The sequence below is a fragment of the Mercenaria mercenaria genome, chromosome 3 (assembly GCF_021730395.1).
Source record: "Mercenaria mercenaria strain notata chromosome 3, MADL_Memer_1, whole genome shotgun sequence".
In the NCBI taxonomy this organism is placed as follows: Eukaryota; Metazoa; Mollusca; class Bivalvia; order Venerida; family Veneridae; genus Mercenaria; species Mercenaria mercenaria.
In genome coordinates, this window is record NC_069363.1 from 40,944,070 (window position 1) to 40,956,113 (window position 12,044).

At 33.6% G+C, this 12,044-nt stretch overlaps 1 protein-coding gene across 1 annotated transcript; it reads left to right on the top strand.

The window, feature by feature from the left end:
* Positions 1-1,713: 1,713 nt before the first annotated feature.
* Positions 1,714-6,407, top strand: LOC123523552 (uncharacterized). The gene has a single exon (XM_045301215.2). The coding sequence runs from the start codon at positions 2,495-2,497 to the stop codon at positions 3,896-3,898; it is 1,404 nt and encodes a 467-aa protein (XP_045157150.2). The 5' UTR covers positions 1,714-2,494; the 3' UTR covers positions 3,899-6,407.
* The last annotated feature ends 5,637 nt before the right edge of the window (positions 6,408-12,044 follow it).

Here is a 12,044-nt window from a genome sequence, read left to right on the forward strand (position 1 = left end):
AATAACTTGGCATAGGTATTCACCATTACAAGACATTGTGTCATGTGCAAAGGTCAAGGTCATTGCCACCCAAGTTAACTTTCTTTTTCTTTTTTTTTTTGTAATGAAATTACCTCCCTTTTAAATGATAAAATACAATACATGTGTTTTTATATCAGTTTTCCCACTATTTTAAAAATGAAATCATGTTTTAAGTAAGATGATTGGTATTGATAGATATAAAAAGCTGTCAACAATTGTAGACTTGTAGAATGCAAACCCAGGCACAAGTTATAACCTGATGGTATATATAGGCACAATGTAAATGCAGCATTACTTATGGTTCCAACACATTAGGTTGATATGCAGTGAAGCACTGCATTAACAGTGCATTAACAGAAGAATTAACCTTTTCTAGTGTATAATTTAAAACAATTTATATTAGTAAGTGTCATGTATTTCATTTGTTTATTAATTACTTCCATTTAATATGATAAAATATTTCAGTATATGTTTATTTATTTTTCCTTACCAATTTAAATTATTTCATGAATTATATGATATACATGTATAGTTATGACTTACATTCATTGTTAGTATGTTGCCCTGTTACTAAAAATATGTTGTATTGGCATGCAATATGTTTTGTGAAAAATGTCCCTAGGCGGGGGACGTTGGTAAATTTGTTACAAATTCTTGTTGTTATTTTTCCTTAATGATGAAATTTGCTGTTTTATAAATCTTAGGCATTTTTCCTTCTGACTTTTGGAAAGTGGGAATAGGCCGTGAATCAAATATATCATGTTGATAGACTTTTTGAATAGTTATGAAATGGCAATACGTTACTGACCACACACAAACATAAATATATATAGTTAAACTATTAATTTTTAAGGCACTTGCAAAATATCAAGTATTTAGGAAGACGATTGAAAACTTGTGTATTTTTAGTTTTTATTGCTTTACCACAAATTGAAACTCCAAAAGATTTTTAATTTCTGTAAAATTCAATAAATACATTTACATGTTTTTAACCGAAGGATATTTTTCCGTTTTCTTTATTATTTCTTTCAGCAGAATCCGAGCGTAACTCTTTTGAGAGTCATTGGGAACATGAGCCAAAAATATTATTTAACCTTAATGTTTAATAAATTCTATAAAATGCATTAGGGACTATTAGTCAATCTTTTGTTTTATTTATGAACTACCGGCATTAAATTTATTTTGAGTTGTCAAGTTGTATTTCACTTCTTTTATATAACGTTATACAACGTTATTGAAAAGCATCCCTTTTTGCCACAACCTTTAAAGTAAGTTAAACAGGTACATTTACTCACATATATACATAATCAATAACACACTAAAGCTATATAAGTATATTAGCGACTGCAGATTAGTTTGAAGTACGAAGTTTTACTTATTTGTCTACATACAGTGCACTTACTGATTAAACAAACTCGTTAGATATTCGGTAAATCGTTAATTAAACATGGAGTTTTATTTATATTCCCTTTATATAATCGCACTTCAAAGATAAACGTACTAAATGATTCATAGGTCTCAAAGAGGTTAGGTTTAATTACATCATGCAATACCTCTTTTCGATATCATTACTGCGACTGATGCTTGTTGGCGCGTTAGATTCATTTGATTTTCTGATAATTTCTCTTCATATCGACAACTGTTGAAAGAAACATTATCAATAAGACTTAATACTGGTGGCATTGCCGAAACTTTATCATTTAATTTTTGGACTAATTGTGCCTTTCACGGAAATACCAATATGAACCATACGTCTGAAGAGCATCTTAAGTATCATAAAACTGATAAGTTTGAAAGTATAGATGATAAAAGAAAAGTAAAGCGATTTTGATATTTGCATTGATTTCAAACGTCAAGTGTGTGTAAAATATTTAATTGGTTTGAAGATTTACGTGTTCTTAAACATCCGTTTTTCCAAGATTCTTATTTTCCTAAAAATTCTCTTATTGTGTAAATCAGATGAATTACTCATTCGAAAAAAGACAAGAGAAGAATTCGCGGGTAAAGATATATAACTTTAATATTGTGATGACTAGTGTTAAATTTTATTCATAGGATTTAAGAATGAAAACAATGTAATTTGAGAACTACAAAACTTTAATGTATAGTTATTCAGAAAATTGTCACACCGCTCTGATACTTTAAATATAGTTTCAGGCATAGAAGAGTTCAAAACACTGTACTATATTGGTTTTGTTATCACCTTGGATACTAAGTATGAATGTTTGATGAGATACGGTGAGAAATTGGACATGCAAGTATAGATACTGCGTCATTCTAACAATGTTTGATACAGACACCGGAATTAACATTAAGGTATTTTGCATACGCTAGCAAAAGCCAGTGCGAGTGAATTCACCGATGTTAAATATAATCTCAAACATACACAGATAAAAATAATATGTTTTACGAACAAAGATTTGTTATATGACGCGTTTATGAATAACGGATGTAAGAAAAAGGCACACCAAACATGGAACAAGATACAAAGTTTTCGCGGTTTATGTTCCACCTTAAATTTTCGCAGACTGAAGACTATTTGCATGAACATGAACTTTACGAAGTAATGAGATCAAGAAACTTGTACCAAACTCAGTTCGGAGTGCGGTCTAATTTCAAAAAGATTATGAGGAATCTTTCTAAAGATGAAAGGCAAACAAGATATGGCTTCGAAAACACGAGGAAATTATTCGTTCAAAAAATGAAAGAAAGACGAGAACAGATTGATAAACTTCGTGATAGTACTAGCAATAAATTGAACAGTCTTTCAACAACGCAGGAAAAATGTAAAAAGATAGAACGCCAGTATGTACCATTGCCACAATCAACAATTGTTTATACGGCGTTCCCGCCGATTGAATCCCGGGAACCAGAAACAATATATGTACAGCCCCTTTCGCAAGAAAATAAAGACAAACCTGATGATGCAACGTTACTACCACCTGCACCTTCACCAAGTATGGTTGCAACTGTTTTTACCGATGATAGAAACGTAAAGAAGGAAAAGTCCTTACTGACAGATGATCAGAGACCAAGAGAGCAGTTTTACACGACAAACGTACTCGTTGCTGGAAAAACAGGACCACAGACTGTAACAACAAAACTGGTAAGATCTAAGAAAGCTACTAGCAATGAAGACAGCGAACCAGTTGCAGAAATGATTGAACATGAAGATCTAAAGGATCATTTAAAACGATTAAAACTAGAGGGAAACGGAGAAAATGAAGACAAGTTTAATGACGATTTTGAACAGAAAACAAAACTAGGTGAGGGAGAAGCACAGGTGTCAACAGTTTATTTGATTAACAAAATTCCTAAACGATTTACACTACGAAAATCATCAATGATACCAACTGAGTCAAAAGTAAAATTTTGGGCTGAAAAGCATGGCATCATAGAAAGTAAAGCTAATCTGAGAAAAGAGGCAGATTTCCAACGCATGCTTATTGATCGTCCGTCTAAATGGACTATGAATAATTGTTACGATGATATGGTGCAGTCAAAAATCCTTGATATGAGGTTAAAATATTCGAGGAGGATGGTGACTGACAGTTTCAGAAGAAAATCGCGACAGTTAGATCATTTGTCAGAGAAACTGATGCTTAAGCAAAGAATATCTCTACCAGAATTGAACACAGCACCAAGACCAATGGTGTCGCTTGATCCAGGCGGAACCACGCCAGATGGAAGACTAATTTTAACAAAGGCTGATTATGAAGAATATCTTTCAGATTACAAGAAGGCGAGAAATGTGAGACTTGAAAGATCAAAGAAGAGAAATCGTTTGTTAGAAAAGAGAATTGAAAACTTCATACTGGAGCCGAAACTTTGTTTGAGAGATGACACATCCTTGCGAGCTTCAATGCACACGATTTGAACATAGTACTTATATATTTTAGGTACTAATTGTAATAATAATGTTAATTTCAACTCACATGGAGTAGATACTTTAACTTTTCTTGGTATTACCGTTACAATATGCTGATAAATAAACTTAAATTTGATAGACTTCGAAAAATATGGGTCCGATATGTCTGTATTTCTTGTTATCGTCTTGATGAAAAGTCAAATCAAAGATCTAAATGTAGCTAAACATTATGTACATAAAGAGTCTACCGGCTGTATGCCCAGCCGACTATCGTGTTTTATCACAGGGATGATATATGTGCTTTTGTGTATTAATGTCTGCAGACGCCTGGGGGTTTGTAGGTGACCGAGACCATAGGTAGAGGTCACTAACATAAATCTGGGATTGTTTAGATGTTAATACTGAAACAAATTTATCATGTTGCTCAGGTGATGAGTCTTTCATTCGTGCACAACTTTTTATTTCCATTCTGGTTGTTCTTGAAAAAGTGGTCAGCATGTTTTGAACACCCATAACCGGGGCGCAAAACAAAAAAACATGTATGATCATTGTCGCGCGATAATGTTTATTTCTCTATAATTACAAACATGACATAGACGATTCTTTTCCATATCATTTAAACATTTGGTAAACATGAACACAATTCATAAATAATATTCTTTATTGGAATTATTTTGAGAACGGTACCGAATTAGTCTACTCCCAAAGTTTATCTTGTGAGTAATTAAATAAAAGCATACCGCTTAACAATTGATAAATCGCACAAAATTACAATGGGAGTATGCAGGTAATACCTGGGGCGGATCTATATGGGAAAATGGCGGTACTTTGGGGTTGGTAACTAACACTGGATTGCACATTTCATGCTACAAAAAGAAATTTTGTATATAAAAAGTCTTGTTTTTATATTAGTTTTCTTTCGTACGTGTCTAGATCCAATAAAAATGGCAGTTTCAATACAGAAATATGAGTTGTAAAATGCAAAATACGAAATTATTAAACTCACATTCACTTTTTGCTTTTTCCTGTGTTTGTGTAAAGAATTAGTATTTATAAATTCATTTGCCTGAAAAAACGGTTACTTTAGTTCTACTCTCGGCAATAATTCTCTACGCCATGTGCAAACACATTGGTATGTTTTTTATTCATTTTTTGTTCTCAAAGGTATATAATATCAAAATTATAAAACGATGCTGTGATGATAATTTCGATGAGGATTCATTTTATTCAATGATTGTGACCCTTGAAGCTTAGCATAAATTTTCGCAGTAATAAAAGCTTGAAGCACCATGATGAAAATAATAACCAAAAACAACTATTTTAAATAATTATCTTCTTTAAAGTTTTGTCAATGTAGTTTCATAATATCAATTACATATTCGTTTTAAAACATTACTAAATAACACACCTTAGATGTTCCAAAAAAGAAGTGACTACTCTATAGTTGAAAATGTATTTCCATGGTGTTGATGAAATATAGTATAATTATTAATAAAAGGATGTGAGTTTTCAGGTTTTTAGATTTATTCAGTCAGTAAATACGCGTAACAGCAATATTCATAGGAACATTTCCAGAGGGTGTTATTTTTTAACATATTATTTTTCATATTTGTAACTTAACATCTCAATTGTTTATATGAAATACAGAAGAAACTGGATACATAAACTGTAACCACGTGAATGAAAACCTTACCAACAGGCTATTAAACTTATTGAATATGTCTGCTTTTGACAAAAGGTGCTATGATTTTACAATTTATGGGCGGAGGGGTTAACTGAGTCTTTGTCCTCTAAACAACTTAAAGATTTTACTTGTAGTTACAGGATACACACCTTTTTCAAGGGTCTTTTTTTTTTTTTTTTTTTTTTGTCTTTTTTTTTTTTTTGATAAGGTTTATGTCAGTTAGTTCGAATTAAAATCGCGAGAGTTACAAACTTTGTTAATTGTTTCCACCTAATAACTTGAGTATTTGTAATTCCTAAATTAACATAAAGAACACGTTACTCTATATCATATATCACATTTAATAACCAGGATTTCAGGAAGTGATGTTTCGGCCGTGTCCGCTTAATAGTTACTAGACCTTACGCAAACTTTTACAGAAAGTATTAAATTGCATGTTTTGAGGCTATTTTGCCAAAGAACACGGTTATCCACAAATGAAACTGGATATGAAAGGAGGAATTTAACAATCAAGAAATCATATTGTGTCCCAAGTGTTGAACTGAATATGAATCTGTATTTTCAAATATGGCATTGATTCCTAACTAACATAATACGTTTTTATTTCGTCAGCCATTTCTTGTCACGACCATCTGATAAGTTTAAACCCATGCATATATACTAATACTGTTCATGTAAAATACCTGATAGAAAGACCCTCTACCTCTGATTCATGTGGGGCAGTTGCAGTTACTTACGGAGAACAGGTTTGTACTGGTACAGAATCCAGGAATACTGGTTAGGTTAACTGCCCGCCGTTACATGACTAAAATACTGTTGAAAAACGGCGTTAAACCCAAAACAAAAAAAGGAAAAGACAAACAGAACATAGAGGACATAAATGTACATCATTTGATTGTACCGTGAAGTGATAAGCCTAAGTAAATACATTTTAGCTGCAGTAACTCGGACATATTTGACGACTTGCAACAGGTTACGACATGTGGTACAAAATGACTTTATTTAGACATTGATATATGACCTAAGAATGTGTCTTCGCCATTCAAATCTTGAGCAATTAAATGGCTCTTATGTCTTAGACTAGCTGACAAAGAGTGTTGAAAGTTCTATGTTTGATTGCAGAGCTTTTGATTCGCGTGCCATTGATTGTCAAATGATCTAGGTTGTAAACTCTGTAATTTCGCGAATCAGCCAAATCACTAAACGTTTTAAACTAACTGTATACTAGTACTACAATTGATATCCAGCTTAATCGAGAAATAGGCTGGAACTGCTATACTTGGCTGGTCTTTTTGTTGACGTCCCGGTCAGGCGATTTCTTTAAACAAGAAAAAACGTTCGAGTCCTGTCATATTGATGTTGGGTCTATGTCTTTTTATTTAAAAAATAAAAGACTATATTTGCCCTGTCACCATGATGATCAGCTCATATATGCTATCTGATATAGCATCAATATCAGGGCTCTATACTTAACCAATACCACTGAACGTTGTCTGTCTACAAGCTTGAACTCCCCTACCGTCTGAACAGGTCAGCAACTCCTAGAGACCATGATCTCCCAACAAAAGATGGACAGATAAACTTCTTGTCTTTGTCTCAACTCCTCCATGTTCAGATTGTATTGTCTAAGCGTTGACTTGCGATGTCGTATTGTGTGATCGTATGACAAATCCATGAGACAAGTCGTACTATCAGTCTGTTACAAAAGAAAGAAAGTTTCGTGGAAACATATAACGCAACCTTGCAAAATATTAGCAGACTCGGTTTGACTGAGTCTGTTCATGAGAGGGTAATCAAATATGCAACATTCTTGCATACCAGACGGGGCTTTCCGGTATTTTTACCGGTGCTGGAAAAATCAATCTTACACCGCGGAGCGTAAGATGACTCTCCTGCTGTAAATAACATGTTACGAACTACACAAATATGTAGAAGATTTATATAGTAATTCAGATTTTATTTCATAAGAATCTTATACTCTTCAAGCTCACCAGCACCGGCGTAATAGTAAAAATGATAACTTAGTAAAAATGATAACTATGATCCCAAAGGAACAGAAAATATAACAGCCTCGGACTGGTCGGGCAGATGTTATCGTGTGACAGCTAAGCTAACAGCGCATGCAAACCCACAAACATACCTAACATAGCTGCGGGTAGTTGCAGTTCAACTGTGACCTTATGTCGGCGACATTTCCTCATGCCGTTAATCACGAGATTCAATTTTAGCGGTGATGTAGGATTAAATCTGTACGTTTTAACTAACAACAAATTCGCAATATTAATTTCTTATTTCATTTGCATACCTTTTAAATGTTGTCTAGCTAATCATACGGGATGATCTCGCGGTCAGACTAAAACTAAAACCATTTCATATGAGACCCGATGAATTGCTTTTATTAAACGTTGATTGGCGTGAACACAATATTTGATGCAATACGATGCCTATCATTACTGAACTGGAAGCCATTTCCTCCTTTGATTTATTCACGTACATTGTTCCACTATACTTATTTCAGCCGAATAAAACAACTATACAGTTATCCTTCTTTAATGTGTACGTATGTATTGCGTGTGCTTTTAATATTAATATCTTACGTGCATTTGCTCAGATATGAAAGTCTTGCAGCTATTATTTACTCTTACATTTCAAAACGTTAAATTCTATTCTAATCTATTCTACTCATTTGAAGTTGACAATTTGACGTCGTGTTTCAAAAACAACTTTTATGAGAAAAATGTTTTATAATAATGCGTACTTCTTTACCCATAGATAACTTGATTGTGCAGACACGAGGATGGGCAATCGATAGAGCAATTATTCTTTTATATGTTTTGTATTGTTGCGAAAAAATATCATAATTTTACTATTAAAATTGTATATAGCAGATAGCTGATTCTGTTGAAATACGGAAACATTTAAAGCAAATGTTCCACTCATAGCTGTGAGTTCGGGACCTTTGCAAGACTTGTTACAGACCTAACTTTATTATTTTTTCCTCTCCTTGTTCAATTTTATTGAACATTATCTTTATATTTTACTTCCCATAAATGCATTCAAACAGTCATCACTGGCTTTCTACACACAATGGACTGCCATGGCTGTGTGGTTAAGATCACTTGCCCATAGGCACTGTCGGTTTGAAGCATCGCTTGGAGTGTAGAACTTTTTATATGAAGAGGCAGCCTTACAGCGGTTCTATGGGAAATCTGTGGTACTAACCAGGTACCCGCCTGTGCATGAAACAAACCTTGGGGGTTTTCTCCATTATTAAAAGCTGAAAAAGTCTCAATATGAGCTAAATCATGTGTCTAAAACACAACAATACAAAAAAAACACAAAAAAACAATCAACCCCCACGAAAAGATCTTTCGAGGTTCTATTTCATATGTTTTACCTCTGAGGTAAGAAGAGAAATGCATAGCTTGACAAGTAACAAAAATATTGATTTCCGAATAGTTTATTTAATTATGTTTGTAATTAGTATGGTTGTAAACAGCACGTTATCATGGGAGATATACGTGGTTAACATTTAACCGATGATCGGAGAAAAGTGTGTTAAACTTAATAACCATTGTGTTGCAATTTGTGGTTAAAAAAGGAGTTTAGCTTTAATTTACTTTGTATCAAGCTTATAAATATACTGGTTTAAATTTGTTTCTGTTTGATAAACGTAGCTTTTTGTTGTTATTTATTTAAATATAAACGGTTGCTATTAATGCAGAGGGTTAGCGCTTTAATTGCCTCAAAGGATAAACACTTTTCTTAAAATTTTATTCAATGTGACATTAAACGTAAAAGAAAGAGAATATCGTGTCTCTTGTATCACATGAATCATAAGAAGTGTGATAAAACAAATGCAAAAAAGGGATAATATTATTCATACGTAAATGTGTACATTTCCTACTTCGTCCATTATCAATTTACATATATGCCGAAACACTTGGGATTAAAGATATACACCCTTTTTTCTAGATTTTGTCACTGTATCCTTCGAGTTAGTCTTTTTCAGCAAAGTTCAACGTTCTCTGATTATTATTTTTTTTTTTTTGGGGGGGGGGGGGGGGGGGTAACGTCGCACCGACACAATTATAGGTCATATGGCGACTTTCCAGCTTTAATGGTGGAAGAAGACCCCAGGTGCCCCTCCGTGCATTATTTCATCACGAGCGGGCACCTGGGTAGAACTACCGACCTTCCGTAAGCCAGCTGGATGGCTTCCTCACGTGAAGAACTCTAAGCCCCAAATGAGGTTTCGAACCCACATCGATGAGGGGCAAATGGTTTGAAGTCAACGACTCTAACCACTCGGCCTCTCTGATTATGATTAGATCTTATGCATAGTCCCATGAATAAAATTTATAAACAAAGTCCTAATACTAAATAAAATATTTTCCCTTGTACATTTCGTAATGGTAGCAAGTTACAAAATTAAGGATATAAATAATCGTTTAATTGCGAACAAGCCTGATTTGCTAATTTACGCGTTTACGTAGATGTGGTTAACTACAGTTGAAAAGAAAGAAATACATTTTGACAAGATTTCATTTAAACGGCCGAATACAAGTATTAACTAGGTAAGCAAAATTTCATCATATGTCCACGTACATTGATAACCGTCATATATATACGTGTAAATTATGTAGGCCGACATCATCATTACTATTAAAGATCAGGAAAATGCATTACATCATGTCTCATTTTATGCGTTCGTTTTGTTTACTTAAACTTAACAATAATGTATATCCTTGTTAAGTAACTATTGTCATGGAGGTTGTCATCAACAACATTTTCATCTATTTTGAATAAAAAACCAACAAAACCAACTGATTGATATTTATCAACGTTCCATGGTCATCGTGTACAACTGGCCGGCGCAGTTATAAGTTTTAAGACGAGGCGCATAAAACATAATGGGTATGATGTTTCGTCAACAAAAAAGAGAATAGAATCCAATAAGTTATTACTTACTTTCAATGCAAACTGATGTTTCCTCGGCAGAAAAGAGAATAGAATTCAATAAATAAATAGCGGTGCCATCGGTATTAGATTAATGAGCTAGCATACGACAGTACCAAATAAACAAGTAAACTGCAAAGCAATTAAACGAATTGTGTAACATAAAATACACGACCTATATTGCAGAATGACATCTATGTGTTTAAGTGTCAGCATTTGCTTTAGTAACGAGCAGCAGCTGCTTTGGACACCCCACACTGGTAGAGACATATTGTTTTGCCCTGTCTGTCCGTCCGTCCGTCCGTCACACTTCATTTCCGATCAGTATCTGGAGAACAATTTACTTAGAATCTTCAAACTTCATAGGATGATAGGGCTTAGATAACCTCTATTGTTTTGGGGGTCACTTTATCAAATGTCAAGGTCACAAGTGCTTGAACATGGAAAACAGTTTCCGATCAATAACTTTAGAATCACTTTACCCAGAATGTTGAAACTCTATAGGATGATTGGATATGCAACGTAGATGATTCCTATTGACTTTAGAACCACTCGATCGAAGGTCAAGGTTATGGGGGCCAGAATCTCTCAGTGCCTTTCCGATCAATAACTGGAGATCCATATAAGAGCTGAAATAAGACTTTTCTCGAAACACATTACAATTAGTCTTAATTGTCATAAATCGATTGCATATGTTATAAAATGATGTTTCCAATGCAAAATAATCATTAAATTTGAAAAAAAAAAATTTGACCATATTTTGAGTAGATGCGCCTATTCTACATCTTCTGCAATAGAAATGCCAATATTTTGTCTCCAGAATGTGTGAAAATGCACAAAATGCATCCATTTGAGTCATATTCATGATGGAATAAATGATATTTCAGAATCAAAGTGAAAAATAATGCATACAGGTGAAACTTTTACCAAAATTTACAACGAAGCGACCATAGAGCCTAAATGTAGCCCAGAAAATGGGTAGGGGTGGCCTCACTTAAATGTCTATATTTCTCTAAAATCTCGAATTTTCACAATGAAACTTGTTAACATGTTCGGTATTTGATCTTTCTTGAAATTAGAGATGAAAATGTTATGAAATTTGATAAAAAATATTTCTTATAGGTTATAATGCAGTAATTCGGTCAAAAATATGCTTCCGTGGTTTCCGAAAGAAGTCCCTAATAAATAGATCCTAAGTTTTCCATTTTTCGCGCATTTGCAGGGACGGACCGATTTCTAATGTTGGCAAAACTTGTGGTTCAACCCTTTTGTATTATCACACATTCGCAAAGTTACTGAATACTTCCTAATGTACAGTAGTAATATATATGTCTTGTATAATGATAGTTTGCTGTTGTATATATATTTACATAGGTATCTGTATAATATTGTCTTGATGTACATTACCATAATGTCTTGTGTGATGATTACAGTAAAATATGATTAAACTAAACCAAGCAAAATATTAGGAGATTCGGTTTATTTGAGCCTGTTCCTGAGAGGTAATAGAAT

Coding starts and splice junctions, on each gene's coding strand:
- LOC123523552 (XM_045301215.2), top strand. CDS start 2,495: ATGGAACAAGATACAAAGTTTTCGCGGTTTATGTTCCACCTTAAATTT.